Source organism: Melanotaenia boesemani, chromosome 9 (genome assembly GCF_017639745.1).
Source record: "Melanotaenia boesemani isolate fMelBoe1 chromosome 9, fMelBoe1.pri, whole genome shotgun sequence".
Lineage (NCBI taxonomy): Eukaryota > Metazoa > Chordata > Actinopteri > Atheriniformes > Melanotaeniidae > Melanotaenia > Melanotaenia boesemani.
Genome location: NC_055690.1, coordinates 22,254,594 through 22,275,217, shown reverse-complemented (window position 1 = coordinate 22,275,217; position 20,624 = coordinate 22,254,594). Strand labels below are relative to the sequence as shown.

General features: G+C 37.9%; 1 protein-coding gene across 2 annotated transcripts; it reads left to right on the top strand.

Moving 5' to 3' along the window:
* The first annotated feature begins 530 nt into the window (after positions 1-530).
* unc119a (unc-119 homolog a (C. elegans)) lies at positions 531-20,623 on the top strand. Of its 2 annotated transcripts, none has more exons than XM_041995852.1 (5): positions 531-999; positions 16,600-16,713; positions 16,821-16,911; positions 19,383-19,555; positions 19,683-20,623. In XM_041995852.1, exons 1-5 carry the CDS (start codon positions 876-878, stop codon positions 19,793-19,795), a joined length of 615 nt encoding a protein of 204 aa, XP_041851786.1. In that variant the 5' UTR covers positions 531-875; the 3' UTR covers positions 19,796-20,623. The 2 variants fall into 2 exon arrangements, with proteins under 2 accessions (XP_041851786.1, XP_041851785.1); XM_041995851.1 differs by having other exon boundaries at positions 16,818-16,911.
* The last annotated feature ends 1 nt before the right edge of the window (position 20,624 follows it).

Sequence of the window (20,624 nt, the reverse complement as noted above, 5' to 3'; positions counted from 1 at the left end):
ATATTATACAGAAAAACAAAACATTATCTTTGAAAGAAAACATTGCAGGGAGAAAAGAAAACTGGCATTTTTATTGTGATTCAGTAAAATTCCCCAATAACTACACACTCCATTTTTTCATCGCATGTAATGGTTTATACAATGCTTGGCATACAAATTCATTTGGGTGGGAAGCTGCAAATAAATATCTATGAAGCCAGAATGCTCACTTGCAGAATACTCTAAGTATGTACACTTATGTACACGAGACTATGTTGGCACATGACGCAAGTGGAAGTCATGGCCATTGTCTAAAAACTAGTTGTTGTCTGTCAGCACAGGGTGATAATGCAACAAACAATGCGTTTCACGGCCCAAGAACAAGTCTGTACTGGCTTCTAAAAGCTGGAAAGATCATGCTGTTAGGGTGTGCAACTACTGAGCCATTGCTGTCAAATCTGTGCGTGTGGAGGTAAACATATCAACTCTGAAGAGAGAAACGAGTTACTGCTGTTGATTAAAGCTCAGCCATGCGCATACTGGTGTAGGGGCGCAGATGGACAACAACGCACCACTGGTCGGTTTAAAGCCACTGGATTTGGATTAAATAGCTTGTGAGGAGAGCCGATGAGCCTTTGGTACGGGAGGGAGAGAGGGAGCTAAGGGCTGATTTTTATCTTTTAACGGATCGAGAAGGGGAGGAGGCACGAAGAATGAGTTATTCTTGTAGCAGCACTGAGCCTGTTTGCTGCACGGTGTATTAGCCAGCGCGCAACCAAAAGCTCCGACGCAACTAAATAAATCTGCTTCTGCGGCGACGCGACGCCGAGAGCATCAAGAAAGAAAGCTTCAGTTCCTGCCAGGGCGCGCACCAAACAAACGCTCTTCTGCTGGACATGAAAGTGCAGCAAGGCTGCAACTCAGCAGACATGGGAATCCCGGTTAAAACCGAAGAAGAATTGCGAAAAAATACCGTAATAACACCCGAGGATGTGCTTGGGCTACAGAAGATCACCAAGAGTAAGTAACCTACTGTAGTTGGTACGAACATATTTTATTATTATAGGGGATAGGTGGAAACCACGCGCTGCTGCCTTAATGTGCGTTTATTCACTGAATTTATTGCTTGTCTCGAGGTAACCTACTACCATGGACAGCGACACAGCCTGAGAGGATCTGAGTGTCTATAGCTTTAAATAAGACTAACCACTTTTAACCGGTCTGCATTGTAGCGAGTGAGCAGGTGTATCTTGACCAAGGGCAAATGCTATTGGGGATTAAAGCCAAGATTTCTTGTGAAAGGTTGGTTTACGTGGGTTTCGAATAACTCTGCACTGTGCTGGCAGCTGGTCTTATTTGTGAGAGTCTGATTGTATTGTCACTGACACAGAAACAGAATGAATGTTTGTATTTTCTGGTGTGCCTGTAAAATCCTGGTGGAAACGGGTAAAAAAAAAAAAAAAAAGACTGGCTCTTACTACTCCTTCACCTCATGACACCCACAGCTCTGAGGTAACAGGTGGCCTAAGATCTGATCCTCTGATTATGGCTCACTGCAGATAGTAGTCAGTCGGAACAAACACCAAGGTGAGAGTACTGTCACTTTGCTGTTTACCATATAATTAAAACTGTGTCTAGGTTATGTAATGGATTCGGACTGGCCTCACACAAACTCTCATCCAGACGGCCCCTAAATTAGCTAAGCAGTTAAAGAAAAGATATTGTACTAAAAATAAATAAATAAAAGAGCTTTTGCTGACCAAAATGTTTCATGCAGGTTGCTCAGGCAATCTAACACCTTGAAGCTGCAACTGAGGATGAAAGAACAGTAAGATGAAATACTATAAAAACTATACAGTTTATGGAGATGGTTTGGAATCACAACTGAATGTGTAAATATAACAGAAGACTTAATAAACCCAATGAAAAAAAAATTTTGTTTAGTTAGTATTAAAATAAGCAACGCAGACAAAAGAATATAACTAATAATAATAATAATACAAATAACATAGAATACTGTTATTAAAAGCTTAATGTCTTGCAAAAGTGCAGACAAATTATAATAAAACAAAATAAATCGCCAACAACAAATGAATGCCAATAAAAGAAGAATAAATAAGTTAGTATTGGTAGATATGTGAGTACTTAGATATATGAGTAATTGGGCATATATAATGACGTATACTGTATGGCCCTGCGGTATGAGCTTCAATACCACCTGTGACTCTTAAACAAAGTTGCATTCATGTCACTGTTACTGAAGAATATGAAATGTAAAAACATGTACAACAATACTTTATAACAATACCTTTTTTGAAGTTAAAAAATAGCTTTTAATTGTTCTTTTAAACATCTTTCATAACATTTATGTAGAGGAATTGCTTTTAGCCAAGAGGGGAAAACCATACCATAATTTAGTGCCATTAGGCATCATCAAACGTTGATCTCTGCAAGTAAGAAATTGAGGAGGAAGATCTTTGACAGTTTGAAGAAGACTGGTGGGTTTATTTTATTTTATTTTTATTTTATTTTAATTATGAAAAAGATTTCTCCTTCTTCCAGATTTCTAAATGCAAAATTACCAAATAAAATCATGCTAGATCATGGCCATACCCTTAAACAACGCACTGCTTTAGGCATATTTATTGTATTCAGTTGTCTCCATTTTTATAAATCCGTGTTCACAGTAAGACAAGAAATTGAACTGATCTCACTCAAGCTCAATCACACTGCAAAATCACAAAACCCACTCAGTCACACTGCCCTCTCTGACAATCACGTCTGTTTTCATTTGGTAGCTTCTCAGTGGAGAAGCCACACCAGAGCTGCATCAGTGCGATAATTCCTAAATCACTAGTGATGGTGCGGTAATCTCCACTCTCCTCTGACATGTAATCTGGATTATGTTGGAAGGGCCGTAACACAGCTTTCTGTAACCAAGTGATGTACCTCAGGTAATAATGACTTATGAGACAAAGTGTATGCTAAGAAATGTAGTTTATGTTATGCCTCCTTTTCTTGTATGGGTTTACTAAATACATTACTATTGGTCAAAGATGACCTTTGTAGCCTGCTAGCAGTCGATATAAGACTCGATATATTTATAAGACTAATTTTAAATCTGCTTTCTTTCTTTCTTTCTTTCTTTCTTTCTTTCTTTCTTTCTTTCTTTCTTTCTTTCTTTTTGTTATTTGGGACACAACTTAAAATAGACACATACAAAACAAAACAGACGAGACAAGAGAAAGTGTCCAAGACCCAGCCATGAGAAATACGCTATCTATTCCACAAAGAAAAGAGAGGTGGAGAAAATACCCTGTCCTGGGGTGAAAACGACTCTTTCAGTTATGCTTTTGGGGAGTATATGACTCTATTCTGTCTGTCATGCTTGGTCCCATGCTAATAAGCGAGGCACAAGTCTCATTGTTAGGACTGAAAATAAATACAATCCTAGCATATGAGAAGCACTACCTTCAGTCTAATTTTTGCATGATTTAAAACAGACAATACTGAAACTGCTAGTATGATTTTGTAACTTTATATCAGGAATTACAGTACTGCTGATGGACAGCAGAAGGATGAAATGGATTTCAGTGTGGTTAAAATCAATCTACATTTTTGAAAAACGTTCACTGTGCTGTTTGATCATTGTCAGAGATTTTGTGCTGCAGTACTTGATTACTTCTATTCTATTTTCTTCTTATCTATGTTTTCACAAAAGCACACCAATACAGCAGCAAATAAATGAGAATTTCCTGTTTAGTGAGAGCAGAGCTGTGCAGCTATACATTTCAAAGACACTGTTCACTTGGATTATCGCACCCTACTCTACTAGCTAAAGATGTCTGACCTAACACGTTGTTATGATGGTATTCGGACAGCATACACAGCAGTGCAGCAAATAAAGTGTTTGCATGCTATTTTTTTTCTTTTAAGTGTACTAATTATGCATGTCTCAAGTGTGTCCAGTGCTGCTTGAATCTGACAGCGGGACACTTTGCTGTGATTGGTGGATGCAGCTGATCTATTATCCTCAGTCAAGTAGTTTTAAACTATTCTCATTACATGGTAACAAGCAACAGAATTTTAGAGTTCAGTATTATACCAGCCAGTCCAGTCTCACCAGAAAATGTGTGATAGGTATGTTTGTCCCTATCGCCAAAATGCAGGAGTGTCACGGTCCATGTTTGAACTGTGAGATGGCACCATAAGTCTGTTTTTTCTTGATGCAGCCTCCAAATGATGTGATGGGAATTGTAACTTATGATAATTAGAAGGTGTTAAATATAATTCAAACCATACAATTATTAACATCTAAACCTAACCATTTATTTTATTCTAACTCTTACTATATGTTTTTAACCCTTAAACCTAAACATTTCAAGTGGAAGTAAAATAGAAAAGTGAAAATTTGCATAAAAGCTTGTGCAGGATAGATTTCAAACTTGTGATGTCTTGCATGGAATTAGCACCTTCTGTGTTACCATCCTTCCTGTTTGCAGGTGGCCAAACATGGGAACTGAACCTGATGATGTATATAGTGAGACGTGGAGCATGAATGTCATCATGTCAACATGATAATCAACTAATATGTGGAAAGTCTTGCTCTGCTCAACAGTGTAGTTTTACATCTTCTATCTTGAGACCGGATCAGCAACCACCAGGTCATGCATTGTTAGTGCATGACCTGCATATTTCAGGTATTCCTGTGAGATCATTCAATGTGATAAATCAATCCAGTCTCACAGCAAAGTGTGACACAGTAGTTGTGAAAGCTTAATTTATTGATTCATGTCTACAGACACAATTTTAACTATTTTTATACTCTTGGCCTCAGAAACAGCTTCATGGAGATGCTTTAGGTCACAATAGTTAATCAAATTTTCACAAACTGACTGTTGCTTTACAAATGAGAAGCAATCTAAAATCTGCACAGGAGGGGCTGAGTGATTGAAAATGATGTAGTGTTTTGCTGTGAGAGAGGGCTAGATAAGCATACCTATGACTTAAACTATCAAAGTACACTAACAAACTCCATATACAAACCTGTCTCCTGATGTTAACTGATATCAGCCCTCTGTTAAGCATTAACTCAATAATAAAACAGAACGTGAAAGTGAAGAAGCATTACTGGAAATCAGGGATAGCATTGGGATATGATTAAGGAACATTGCAGCAACAAAAATTATTTTGAAGACAGTTTAATAGTTTCCAATTATTAGCATCAGAGCCATGTACCACTACAGAGTGACTAATATTTTTGTAAATATAACTGGTGGGAGATCAGTGGGAAGGTATCAGATGTCATTATGTCCATACACAAAAAAAAATGTTGTAAAGACAGAGCAGTAAAAGTACAGATGGTGTGTTTTGTCAACCTGTCCTCAAACCCCCAAGGTGACCATAGAATTGACCAAAAGCTAACCAATTATGTTTACATAATTTAACTATTGCTGAAATTCTTAATGGTCTCTCCACCCAATCATGTTATTATACAATACTGCTAATTACTGCCAGTGAAGCCATAAAAATCAGTGGTTATAAAGAGTGAACACTGAACCTCATATTATACCCAGACAGGATTTTACAACTTTACACAGCAGCAAATGTGTGTTCAGGTGATTCAAGGGTAAACACCAAAAATATGGCAATGATGCTGAGCAGTATTAAAATCCTTGGTGCTACATCTCTAACATTATTTAAGTCTTGTCTTAACATTGTTGTTGTGTGTTGACAGATTAACTCTTTTCACATCAACAAGTGTCTCAATAAGCAGAAAAATCATAGACAGGCATGTGTAGAACTTTTATTAAACTTTTACTTAATGATTTGGCTTAAAGGTTTGATGCCATCATGATCCTTGTGATGAGTAAGAACTTTGTTTTATGTAAAAAATAAGTTTGAATCCTATCACTATGGAAGAGTCTGAGACCATGTTCGAGCATCCAATGGGCACTTTGAAAGTATGCTGATGCCTGTTTCGACACAAAGTAAACTAGAACCATTCATATTTTGTCTTATACCTGACTTTAAACATTTTATTTAAAACAGATTTTGAAGGCAGTTAGTTACAAATTCTTGTCTTTTCAGTTTATTTTCAGTAAATCTGACATTCCAATTTCTTTACAGTTAAATGCACACATTTTCAAACATTTAAAGTCACAATGCAGTATTTAGAATATTTTGTCATGGTATGAGGAATGCCAACCACATCAGATGTTTTGTTGGACTGGATATTCTTGACACAAAGGTTTACTGGTTGATAATTCTGCCTCATCCAGGCAATTTACACAAAGCATTTTTGTTCCTTTTATACCGATGAGTGATCAATTGATTGGCTTTAATAAGTCAGGGACAAAGAGGAATTCTTTTTCCAATGGGATTTCCATTCTGTGATGCCTGCCAACACAGTGGATATAGCTTTAATTAAAATTGATCTGTATAATCTTCTGTGCATTGCTGTGCATGGTTATTGTTTTAGTGAGATCTGACACAGACAGAATGGTTTATTCCACTTGAATCAGTCGTTAACACTGATCCTTAACTTCTAAGTCAAATCAGTGCTGGCAAAAATTCTATTATGGAAAAAATGAAAGATGTATGTTAGATTGCAAGGAAATGTTTGTTGACTGAGTAATTGCTAATATGTTTTGCAAAATGTTGATTATGAGACTGCAGGTCTACATTGAAGTTGTGAGATCAATCCGGACTGTATGCATTTTAAATACCCTGCCATTTGCTGATTTGGAGTAAAACTAGCATAGGCCAACAAATGGGTATAATTCCTGATGACAGAAACGCAGGTCATGCAACAAAAATCATCTGTCTCAACATTCCAGTAGTTTGCAATTTCTTGTCACTGGTAAACCAATGAAATAAAACTACCTATGAATCCTACTTCTATTTGTGTGTGGCCCTGAACAGATCCTGATTTGTTTTAGTTTCACTAGAAGAGGTAGCTTGATCATGCATATATTTTGTACAGCATAAATGTGATTTTATGTTTATTTTCTCTATTAGTCCATTAGTATCAGATGCAATAAATGCCTGTATACCAATAAGAAGAGAAGGGTGTAAATCCCCCACTTTTCTGAAAGAGGTACACATCAGTGGTCTTGATTTTTAAGAATTCAGAATTAGATGGAAACGTTTTTTGACCAAATGTCACCTATTTGTAGGAGCCTCTACTTTCATTAATTATACATCATAATCCTATTATGCACCTGGCAGACTAACACAAGGATCTTTTCTTCTGATGAACGCTATTTAAAGACTTCAAACTTAATAAAAGTAGGGATCTATTCATGATTAATGTTAATGTGTTGACTTTCTTCTGGGTTCTTGGATGTGCATTGCAGGGAGTTCACTTCTGCCACTTAGAATAGTAGAGCTGCTTTCATTAAGCTCTTAAAGAGTTTGTTTTGTCACTTATTTAAATGTGCTTGGAGGGTTACTTTTACATTGAATTCCCACAGACAAAAGAGTTTTAGTTTAGAATATCCATGCTGTTGATATGTGAAATTTGTAAACATTTACCCTTGATTTATGCAATGATTTGCAGTGACTCTTTTTAGGCCTTCTACAAATTGTCTGCTAGGCTAATCAAAGGAAAGGTGGAGGGTGGGCAGACAAATCATTTGTGTCACTCAAGGTTCTTCATCAAGTCTGACCTTAAATCTGACAAAGTGTCTGTGTGTAGCTATGTGTGTGAGGATAGAAGTTTGCTCATACTCAATAATAAATTGGTGTTAAGGTTCACCTGAATAATAGATGCTTGCATCCACATGCATGCTAGTAACTCTGCCCTTGTGATTATAAAATCCATTAATCTTTTATTATCTATGGCTAATGAACTAATATGTTTGTCTTCTTAACTTTCTCAGCTTTTGTAGTGATTTTACAAATGTCATTTTAAATTTCAAGCTTTGTCGCAAAGACAAGGTTTGCTTTGTTTAGCAGAAAAACAGGGCCGAAAACAGGGGACAGCACATGTAACAAAATGTGTTTCCTTTCAATTTAAAACAACTGGATTTTGGTTGTAACCTCATATTTAGTGCTTCTTTCACATGAGCACACGACTGATATTCCTCATCACATGTAATGTAATTATTCTTGAAAAGAATAAAAAAGTTCTTTGTATTTCCAACAAAAGGATGTAGCAAAAGAGCTTCTTAAGTTTTGTTTTTTTTTTTTTGTTTTTTTTTCATGAATGGTGTCTTGGTTGACTGCCATTCTCAACCTCAATCATAACATGCTTCCTCAAAAAAGAATTCTTTTTTTTCCTCCAGCTGTATCATGGAGAAAGATAAGAAGAAAGAATCTCATTTGCATTCAGCTGTTCAGAATGCAACCCCTCCATGAACCTCACCATTTGCCAGTTTGCCTACAGGTGCTGTAAACTGAAAGACATGAAGCAGCCTGCCATGCACAGGTGTGCTGTACATCATGACGGGAACATCATCATTTAGTGGCAATTTCACTAGGTGCCATCGGCTATAAATTGTTTAAACACGAGGACAAGTCCTAACACATTTGCATTGTTCTTCCTTGTGTCCTTAGATTAATTCAACACAAGGTCTCGGCATTGATCAGAGACCGCAGTCAGATGGAAAGAATAAGGCATGTGAAGTCAATCCCTGTGGCTGGAAGTCTGTAACTCCAGGCTAATCTTGAAGATTAAGGAGCTATAAGTAGCAGCTCACTTGCTCTGTGTGACTGCCACTTTGGTGTCAAACAGACTTGGTGTATTTGAATACTGGAACACCGCATGATTCAAGACTCGTTGCTAATTTTACTCTCTTTAAAGGTACTGCTGGCAATGGCTTTTGTTCGAGACTGCTTTGACTTTAAAATTAATTTGAGTGAAAATAATAATGTCAAAAACCTAATGCTAGTCTTTAGGTTGATGACTAATGGGTTTTAGCATTGGAAAGACTGATTGTTACAAAAACACAATAAAGTCCTGTTGTTGTTTTGTTGTTTGTTTGTTTGTTTTTTAAGAAATTTCACAAATGGAAGATCTGGAAATTGAATGCAGAAATATAGTATACTGTAATTAAAGCAGATCACCTGTGACGGAAGTAAATGATAAACCTATCATACCTACAGGGACAGGAAAATTTAGCATCTTAACATTTTGCCTTGGTTTGTATTCCTTCCGTGCCTCAGGGTTGGGAAATAAAGTGAATGGTTTGTCCTCTATAAGATGAGGCCTCAGGTATTCCTTCATCAATTCCCAGACGTGGAACATTTAATTTGCATACCACTGATGCACAACCTATAATACTCTCCTTTGATTCACCTCTGCACCTTGTTGTTGTGAAGGAGGCAGGTAGATGAGGGGAAGGAAAAGACATGTTGATCGAGCTACTGCACTATAAGAGAGAGCGTTGCTAGGTGACAGTGTTGAAGGAAGTGAAGTGGAGCACTTTAAGTATGTATGAGAGTTAAAGACAGAACTGAGCCATGATCACATGTGTTGTGTTTTCTTTCATTTGTATGTTTGAGTTTTAATTTTACAGCAGAAAACAGAAATAGTCATATTAATTCTGATACTTTGAGGTAATGCTTTACATTGGTGCACAGTAATAGTAGGCTTCATTTCCTGATATTATGTCCCTATTAGAGGAATGATGTTTTAAGCAGCTGTACACACCCACGAAAGGAACAGAGCACTGATACTGCTTGAAAATGGCTTCATTAAATGTAAGCAATGGTCAACAATTAGTTACAGTCAGTCAGCTTAGCACAAAAACTGTAAACAGTCAGCCTGGCTCTAATCCTCAATAATCGACACAAGTGGCGGGATTACTGTACATAAAACAACAGCTGTATTCAGGTCTTATACAGATAAACTGAAAGACTGTTCCTTTCTGGAACAGATAAAAAAAAAACTTTCCTATGAGATTGAACTTCCATTCATCCATTTTCTACTGCTTATTCGGGGTCGGGTAGGCAGCAGCCTAAGCAGGGAAGACCAGATGTCCCTCTCCCCAGCCACATTTGCCAGCTCATTCAGGGAGATCCCTAAGCATTCCCAGGCCACCCAAGAAATATAGTCCCTCCAGCATGTCCTGGGTCTTCCCCGGGATCTCCTTCCAGTGTGACGTGCTAGAAACACCTCACCAGGGAGGCATCCAGGAAGCATCCTGACCAGAGCCAAGTCACCTGGCTCCTCCCGATGCAGAAGAGCAGCAACTCTACTCTGAGCCCCTTCCAGATCATTGAGCTTCTCACCCTATCTCTTAGGGAGAGCCTGGCCACACTGCAGAGAAAACTGATTTCAGCCACTTGTATTCGTGATCTTGTTCTTTTGGTCACTACCCACAGTGACCATAAGTGAAGGTAGGAACATAGCTTCTTCTTTACCATGACAGACCAATGCAGACACTGCACCAATCTGCCTGTTGATCTCCTGGTCCGTCTTTCCCTCACTCGTGAACAAGACCCCAAAATACTTAAACTCTTCCACTTGGGGCACAACCTCATTCCCAACTTGGGGAAAGCACACTCCACCCTTTTCTGGCTGAGAACTGTGGTCTCATATTTGGAGGTGCTGATTTTCATCCCAGCTGCTTCACACTCAGCTGCAAATCTCTCAGCGAGGAATCGCGGTCCAACAGAACCACATCATCTGCAAAAAGCAGAGACCCAGTCCTGAGGCCACCAAACCAAATCCCCTCAACATCTCAGCTGCACCTAGAAATTCTGTCCATAAAAGCTATGAACAGAAATAAAACAAATCTGATTTACTGCCAGCAATGCGGACCAAGCTCTGGCACCAGTCATACGACAATCGGACAGCTCTTATGTTGGGGTAAATCCCAACATACAGCCTCCAAGTCAGGTGGCAATTACTATGCCCACACCTGCTCAGTGCCTCTCACCGGGAGTAATTCCAGAATGGAAGAGGGTCCAGCCCTTCTCAAGGACAGTGGTTCCAGAGACCAAGCTGTACATTGAAGTTTTATGTCCCTAGGAATAGCTTTTGCAACCAAGGATCAGACCACCAGGGTCCCCACCTTCGGCCGCTGCCCAGCTCACACTGTCCCTCACCCCTACAGCTCTGCAGGTGGTGAACCCACAGGAGGTGGGGAGGGCTCATGTCACCCTTTCAGGCTAAGCCCGACCAGGCCCCATGTGCAAGGACTGGACCACCAGGCGCTAGCATCTGTTCCCTGTTTCCAGAGAGGGGCCTCGGTGACCCACGTCACCTGGATCTATTATTTACAATCACCATAGCGGTCTATTGAGCCGTGCTTTGTCTGGTCCCTTCACTAGAGACCTGTTTGCCATGGGTGACCCTACCAGGAGCATAAAGCCCCTGACAACATAGCTCCTAGGATATTTAGAATGTGCAAACTCCACCGTGGTAATGTGGGGGCTCAGGGAGGAGGAGAGACTAAACTTGATTTTAGTGAAAAGAAAAAAAAAGGCATAGTGTTTTATCTATTGCCCAAGAAATATGCTTAAGTACTTGGATGCATGTCCCTCCTAAAAGCAGCTGCATTCACTGCTAGAATGTTGCCTTAGTCAAGGATAAAACTTTTTCCAAATAGGTGCACCCTCTCTCTTCTGACCCTTTCTGGAAGTTTCTGGAACCAGTTTGGAAGAACTTTATTCATCCCCTGAAATTTTTTTTACTAATTGATAAAAAAAATCCAAGTTTTGTTGCATCTTCACTTTACTAAATTAGTGACTTTGCTTAAATTTACTGCACAAATTTGCTTTACTGTTTGATCGAAGTTCAGCATCTTTGGGACCATCTTCGCACGCAACTGTTTTTCATGAGAATATTGTTGTGCAAAATGTACCAATATAAAGACGGAACTAATCTGATGCCAATTTCCTTTCTTTTTTCTTGAGTATCATCTTTGGTGCCCTGTCAACCTTTTGTTGTGCCACTCTATCAGACAGTTTGAAATACGTTTTTTCTAGAAACCGCAGCTTGCATAAGAAAAGATTTAGCAGCAGTTTTGTTCATTTGAACACATTTTGTTATTCAATCTAATAGGAAATTGTGTCCAAACCTTTAATTGGTACTTTATAAAAACAGCAAGCTTTGGTTTCATGAAAGAGCACTAGAAAATGACAGCTATGTTAATCTGTATGCAATTTTCTAAGCAAACATGAGAGTAGAATCTATTTTTCAATGAAAAAGTTACAAAAACTTGTAGGGCTAAAAAAAAAGAAAGAAAAAAAAGAAAAAGAAAACACAGCCTTTGCTGATTTCATCCATCCATTCATTTTCTATACTTGCTTGGGTTGGAGCCTAACCTAGCAGTTAGGCAATAGGCAGGATACAACATGGACAGGTTGTGTTTTTTTTTTATTTTTTATTGCATCTGCATTTTTCTGTGTTACATTATTGAATGTGATGCTTAAATTGGAAAAGGAAAGGGATTAAAAATTCCTAACAGGTTATTGCATGAAGTATCTGTCAGTCACTGTGTATTTAAACTCAAGACAGTCACATCACCAAAGTTTAGTCAACTGTTGGCTTTCGTTAAATCTAAAGCTCCCATGTGACAGTGAGACATGTTTACTTGCACTCATCATTTAGTTTGTGTATTTTGTCCATTTTCTCACCAAACAACTAGACCTAATTTGAGTGTTGCTGAACACCAAGCACCTAAAAGGAGCAAATTTTTATCGCTACTACACTGACAGTCAACTGTCATCAGTCAAGTTGCCCTGTGTGCACAGGCTATGAAATCAAAGTGGATTTTTGCTGTGCACTGTGAGACTCATATGACCCTGAGAGTGATGATATGACTGTCAGGCTTGCAGTGCAAGAATTTGCTGTAGTGAGTGAAAGTGACTTCACTGGCTGTGTTATCAGATGAATTGCTCCATCTGTCTTTTTCAGCAAGTTTAGTGAGTAGTCTTGTTTGATTCACAAAATATAAAAATATATCAGCCATCTGCATACAGAGATAGTGAGTTAATCTGTGACGTATTTAAGGAACTCTTTCAAAAGATTTCTGAAGAAAAGGGAGCTATTTATATAATCAATTAGCCATTTAGTGTATTATACAAGGAGTATTTTACTATTTAAAGGTGCTTATTTTGTCCGGCTGCATCCTTACTGGAATTTACATTCAGAGAAAGAATTTCTCACTTTCGAATTAAGTATTGAATTAATAAGGCTTTGATCTGGGGGTTCCTAAGCTTCTTTTCCATTATTGGCAAGTTTCAGTTGGTGTTATTTACTCACTGTACAGCTTGATAATTTGATTCAGTGTCAGCAGGATTAATCACACGGACAGAATTTAATATAACATATCTAATATATCCTCCACTGTAAAACTTGTGTTGAGGTTGCAATTACTTTATCTATTTTAGGCACAGTGAGGATAACACTGAGGATAAACCTTTTCCTCACTTACTGTCCTATGTCAGTGGCTCAACCTAAGAGTAATTTACTATCTTCTTTTAAATAGAATAATATAAATCATGTTACAGAATCTTAGATTTTGTGTGTGTGTGTGTGTGTGTGTGTGCGTGCGTGCGTGCGTGTGCGTGTGTGTGTAAGGACCAGTGTTCAACTCAGCAAAGAGTATATGATAGTTTGTCGTTAGCTTGTAGTCAAAATGATATACTGAAACCTTAAGGTCATTTCAGACTAACTACAATAATTAAATTCAGGCCACATAGTTGGCAGGCTATCCTTACATCCCATGGAAATGTTTTACCTCTCTGTCACTTTAAAGAAACTCAGTAGGCTTATATTTAGGCTTACATTTGGTTTTGTTCCCAGAGTAGATAAGATCCTCACATGAAATGACCTGGCACTAGAGGGCACTTCATCAAACAGCAGCTCTCTTAACCCTCTTATCAGTTTAGAAAGCAGTACAAAGAGTTGTTTTTCTGAGCCAGAGCAACTTTACATGGAAATCTTACCTCCGATCTTGTGGTGTTCACCATGGAAACACGTCTACAGCATGTAAACCTGAATCATTGCCACAGCTGAACAAATGTCACTATGCAAGGCAAGTTCAGGAGGATGCAAATTTATGTACATATGCTCTCAAATAAATAATGTAAGATTCACATGCGTTTTCTTTACACTCATTTACACATCAGAAAGAGTTTAGTTAAAAATGTCATAACTCTAGAAAACAATGTGATCTACTTCACCCAAATGTCAATGCTTCTGTGTGTATTAAAAGGTTTTAAACTTCACATAAGCTTAATCTTAATAAGACTGAATTTATTCTGATGGTACTTTATAAATACACTTTAAAATAATCTCTTTCCTCTTGTGTTTTTAAATGTTCATAGGGATTGTGAAGTCATTCCTCTGGGTTTGACAGTAATGCAGTCTGACTTTATCACTTTACCAAAGATTCATAATATTTCCTGGCCATCCAACTACTATATATTAAATAACTGCCTCATATATGTATGTGTTGCTATGTTAGCGGCAAAACTTTATTTACTTTAATCAGTTGGTGAATCTCTTCTGACTGATAATAACTTCTTATCATCAGTTCTGATCTAATCTTAAGTTCAAAGTCTTGAATCTTTTCCACTACATTAAATATTAAGCTGTAAATAGTGAGGTTTTGCAAGTAAGACATATCCAGACAAGGTGTCAGGTATTGCGTTCTGCACTTTATGAAAGGGTCTATAAATATCTTTGAGCAGGTGGTTAAAGCCTGAGCAGCCCATCTGCTCCTTAACCCTCAGAAATACATGAGGACACTCATGTGCGACTTTATGTGCGTTCATGTGCATGCACACAAATACACAGATGCTTTTATGTTTCCAGACAATAAATATAGGCTATATATATTTAAAAAAAAGCATCAACAAGAAAAGCCATGCATACTTATGCAACATAGCATGCTAAAATTAGCTGCCCTCATCATAACCCTAATGAGATGGTATTTATGTGTGTTCATGTGTTTGTGTATGCACATGTGCGGATGTGTGTGTGTGTGTGTGTGTGTGTGTGTGTGTGTGTGTGTGTGTGTGTGTGTGTGTGTGTGTGTGTGTGTGTGTGTGTGTGTGTGTGTGTGTGCTGCCAATGTCCATGTGATGGTAAAACACAATAAGCCTCTTAGGTGTAATCCTGCCTCGGTGGGAAGGGAGTGTCTCACACATGTCTACACACTTACAAATAAAAAGCCACGCACAAACAGCAGCATAAGAGCAAATCATCACTGACAATAAATGTATGACGAACATTTGTGTCACTAGTTTGAAGATACTTGTGGAGTGAGCAATATCACATGCTGGTAGGAAAGCGTACACCACACATTACAGTCTCTGTGATGATCGTTTTACTCAGGGGTTTACACACGCCACAAACACACACAAAGAAAATTATTTAAATCTTTAATATCCTCTGCAAGAAGCAAAGAAAACAGATCAAAATATCTCTGAGCAAAACGAAATCTGGTCAAACATGAAATGACTGAAATTAATAACAAAAGGAAGGAAAGACTTTACATAAGTCTTATTTGCCATTTTCTGTTTCTACTCCACTGTGTCTCAGAGGGAAACGCTGGACCTCTTAAATCACTGCTCAACATTTTTGTACACTAATTAGCCCTTCAACATCAGCTCTGATTGCTAAATTCTGCTTTGAGATTAATGCACGTAATTATTACATTTATTATTTATTTTGTGGTGTTTGTTTTGTTATTATGCATGTGTGTTCTCCTTTCTTTTCCGTAAAACGAACAACTCACTGTGTGTGTCTTGAACTGGTGTTGAATAATATTTTGTATATATATATATATGAATATATATATTTATATATTTATATATATATATGAAATCTTTACACTGGCTTCCAGTCAGTCACAGAATAGATTGTTTACAAATCCCAGAATGGTTTAGGCCCAGAATACATCTGTGATATGTTCAGAGAATATAAACCTAGCAGAGCTCTTGGGTCCAAAGACTCTGGTCAACTAGTCCAGGCCAGAGTCCAGACTAAACATGGAGAAGCAGCATTTAGCTGTTATGCTGCAAACAAATGGAACAAACTGCCAGTGGAGATTAAACTTTCCCCAAATATAGACATTTTTAAATCCAGGTTAAAAACATTTCTTTTCTCATGTGCCTATGCATGAAATCTGCACGGTAACTTTTTTTTTTTTAACTTATCTTGCTTTTAATCATTTTAATGTAATTTATTATTTTATTGTGATTATGTGTTGATTATGTGTTGATGCCTTTTACTATTCTAAATATCTGTAATATCCTTGTTTTATGTAAAGCACTTTGAATTGTCCTGTACATGAAATGTGCTATACAAATAAACTGCCTTGCCTTGCCTATATATATATTTGTCATACTGTCAGTATTTTCTCTGGTCTAAAGACAGAAACAATGTAGAAAATAGCTCCATCTGCAGCGTTGTGAGGCCACCATGGTGAGCACTTGTAAAAGGTCAGAGGAATATATTCAGTGCAGAACAGATTTTAATGAAAGTGATCGAGATCAGACCAGCAACAAAATGAGTGTCTTCTCATAGTTTTTCCATTTTTAAAATAACAAATTGCTTGCTGCCTTACATAAGCTCAATATCACAAATAGATAAGAAAACTACAACTACTAACTGTGTATATGATGCTTTTTTTGTTTGTTTGTTTGTTTGTTTTTCAGATTATCTGTGCTCGCCAGAAGAAAACGTCCACATGATCGACTTCACCAGATTTAAGATCCGTGATATGGAAACAGGGACAGTCCTGTTTGAGATCACCAAACCTCCAACACCAGGTCAGTACCAAATTTATCTAAAAAAAAAAAAAAAAGACAACAAAAAAAAAAAAACAGATTAAAGCATAATGTCTTTTTTATCTTAAATTCCACTTTCTCTGTAGCAGGAGGTGTAAAGCACTGCGACCCCAACGCTGGCCGCTTTGTTCGATACCAGTTCACTCCAGCCTTCCTGCAGTTGCGGCAGGTTGGAGCCACGTAAGTCAGAATTTAGTCTTTTGATACTTTCACATAAATGAAGGGAAAAAAGAAGACAGTCAACTCTTCTGGTGTGACAGAAGACTAGATGTAGGAGGTGTGAGGGCTTCAATGTGGGACAACAGGCTGAGGATGATCAGAGTGAACACACAGAGCAGTGCAGCCCACCTGATGAGTCAGACACCAAATAGCTGTCAGAGCTCCTTCATAGCTGTTCATCATCACACTTGTAGTCTGAGACTAACTGATGCTTTCAGTACAAAAAAGCAACTGTGTCATATAATTTTTATTATTATTATTATTATTATTATTATTATAGGTCGTTGTTATCAACATGTTTAATTTTTCAGCTTCAGTGACAAGGGCTGGATTGTCATGAGACTGCTAAATATTGCCTACTTTTGCTAGTACAGCCACAATAAGAAAGATGGTACAGTACATGAGACAGTCGACCAGCTGATCACCAACAGCCAGTGTCATGATTCACAAAACAGGAGAGGGAGGGGCAGAAGAGGAGGCAGATGTGCTGATTAAGAGGACCAGAGCCAGGGTTTGAATTATGGGGAAGCTAAGGGAAGCTCAATTCCTTAGAAACACAGAGGACCTAAAGACATTCAGCTGATACTTTAAGGAGTCTTAAAAATAGTCCACTTTCAGGTTTCTTTTAATTTTTCAATAAGGTTCTTGATGTTTATTGAAAAGAATAGCATTCATTTGTAAACATTGTGTATTTAATAACTTATTTAATTAACAAATTAAATCTTCCAAATGAGGCAGGTGAGCCGTTCTGCTTCCTTCAGCATCGTGGACAGCAGCATTGTTTGTTGTGTGCTGTGAGCGCTCATACAACAAACACTTGATGTGCTTCCTTTTGTGGTTGTTAAAAGAACTTTCCGTTTCTCTTTCTGATTCAACACGCTGCAAACAACTGAAGCAGAGGTTTTTTTTTTAATAATAACCATATTTTTAACCGCACTACACTTCCTAATATGTGCATGTGCACATGACATGTGAAGTCGTGGTGCACGCTCGAAAATAAGGCTTCCCTGAAAATCTGTGATCAGTGATGTTTGTGTAAAAGTGCGAGTAAAGTTTTTTTTTTAAAACTGGTGGGAAAGTGCGGGTATCAAACCATTTCACCAGGACAAGTGTGGGTGTTAAAACACCATCATCCCCCACAGGTGCGATGCCCTCAAATCCATCCATAGAGCTCATCTTTTCCATCTTGCCTCTCGACACCTACCGTCATTAATGAAAGATGTATGGGGTGTTTTATGCTAGACATGCATTAAATGTGTTGAAAATTTTAACACAATTGCTTACATATATTAGTTGCTGCCGTTAAGGTGTTATTTTAAAAATATTTTTAAAAAATACATAACTGTTAATGATTTCCAAATGCCTGGGTGGACTGGCAATCTGTCAACAGTGTATCCTGCGTCTCACCTGCCAATTGCTGGGATTGGCTCAAGCTTCCATGACCCTGAAAGCTGTATAGAAGATGGATGGATGGATGGATGGATGGATGGATGGATGGATGGATGGATGGATGGATGGATGGATGGATGGATGGATGGATGGATGGATGGATTCCCAAATGCAAGAAACATAAGCCCTTCCAGTATAGTAGAAAACATGGCTACCGTCAGTCACAGAATTTTGCTACCCTGAAATCTACTTGCCACTTTCATTTTTAACTGTGCTTCATTTAGTTTAACAGAATGTGAACAGAATTTTGAGTGTTTTTAAAATATTGCAATTACAATTATGAATATGTTCTCTCATCGAGGTCAGTTTAAGCCTAGTCTTAAAGACAGAGAAACTGTGTTTCACATCCAGAATGGCAGCTGGTTCCACAGGAGAGAAGACAAAAACTAAAAGATCAAGCTGCTATTCTGGACCTAGAGATTCAAGGAACAGTAGGTTAGCCTGCAGTCCATGAGCAAAGCATTCTGGTGGGTTGTAGGGGACCAGTATGCCTGCAATATAAGAAGGGGGAATTCCTTTAATGATGCCACAGATATCCTCTGGATCCTCAGATAGACAGATGTTTGCCTGTTGCAAAATCAAAAATAAAAATCCACCAAAGCAGATTTTATTCATTACTCAAACAACAACAAAATCAAATATTAGGAATGAATTCATTTAAAGAAGCAATGTAAAGAATGTAAACATGTCACCAAATAGACTTTTAAGATATTAAATAATCTGGACCATCTGTGAGCGTTCTATCTTTTTGATGTGATCATTTTTCTCTGTTGAAGTTGTAACGATGCTGACATGTGTTCCTGTACATGCGCAGTTACTTTGATGATGAAATGTAATGCTATCGTAGTGTCATTTTGATTGCAAAATTACAAAAATCAGGCTCAAAGTTAACAAGAACTGACTTCAAACTTTCCCATGTTAGCATCTTCTGCTTTTATTTGTTTACGCATTGGTGGAGTTGTTTTCTCTTTGTGTCTCTGCAGGGTTGAGTTCACAGTGGGAGACACCCCCATCAACAACTTCCGCATGATAGAGAGACACTACTTCCGTGACCAGCTGCTGAAAAGCTTTGATTTCGAGTTTGGCTTTTGTATGCCCAGCAGCAAGAACACATGTGAGCACATTTACGAGTTCCCTGCACTGTCTGAGGAAATCAGTGAGTATTACACACAGACATGCACACAACTCCAACACACTCACATAATCACCAGAGACAGAAGCACCCACTCAGCGAGGATTTAATGTTACAAAACCCTGACTGTTGTCTGTTTATTCCTTCTCAGTGCGTGAAATGATCCAGCATCCCTATGAGACACAGTCTGACAGCTTCTATTTTGTGGACAACAAGCTGGTGATGCACAACAAAGCAGATTATTCCTACTGTGGGGGACCATAAGAAGACCTCCACCGTTTCCTCTACTCCAGCCCTAGACATTTTTCATTATACCCTTTCAGGACCAGAAACAAATGAACTGATGGACAAATAACTGGCGTTAGATACTCTCATCTCACTCCTGTTAGCTCCAAGCATTTCCATTCAGGTACTAAGCATCCTGACCAATCATAATCCTCCATTTGCGTCTTTTTGCAGGAACATTAAATTCTGCCAGTTTTATCTTCAGTTTGAATCAGTGTGTGAGTGAGTGTGTGGGCAGCAGTGTCTGTACATACTGTTGATTTCAGTTTGTATATGTGGGTTCCCCTTGATAATCAACAGAGAGTTTTTAGTCTTTTTTGTTTGTTTGTTTAATATAAAGACAAAAGGGAGTTTAAACTAAACCAGACAAGGCAGAAAAACACAATAAGAGAAAGAGAGAAGAAAGGGTTACAAAATTTTAATGTATTTAAATTTGTATTTACAGTATAAAGTTTGTATAGGAATCTCATTACATTTTTACTCCTGAAGATTCTTAAATTTGTAGTAGCACAGCCATCTGAATGATTCTTTCCTCCGCCTATGTATCATCCATCTGAATGACAGCAACGTGTACTTTGTCTTTGTGAATGTGTCATTTGTTTCATGTTTTCATGTTCATAGTACTACTATATCAGGAGTTATTTTTTAAATAAATAGCCATTTTGAAATGTCAGAAAATATACGTTAGCCAAAAAGTCAGATACCAGTTTTGATATCCGATATGTTCTCCGTAGTACTGAACACTGTGTACACCTAAATTCTGATAAATGTTTTAACTATAAAATAAAAAAAAAGTGTGTAAAATTTT

Bases quoted from the DNA above. Each gene is read 5' to 3' on its own strand.
- unc119a (XM_041995851.1), top strand. From the start codon at position 876: ATGAAAGTGCAGCAAGGCTGCAACTCAGCAGACATGGGAATCCCGGTT. The intron at 16,714-16,817 runs GTCAGTACCAAA...CTTTCTCTGTAG, and splicing joins CACCAAACCTCCAACACCAG to CAGGAGGTGTAAAGCACTGC. The intron at 19,556-19,682 runs GTGAGTATTACA...ATTCCTTCTCAG, and splicing joins TGCACTGTCTGAGGAAATCA to TGCGTGAAATGATCCAGCAT.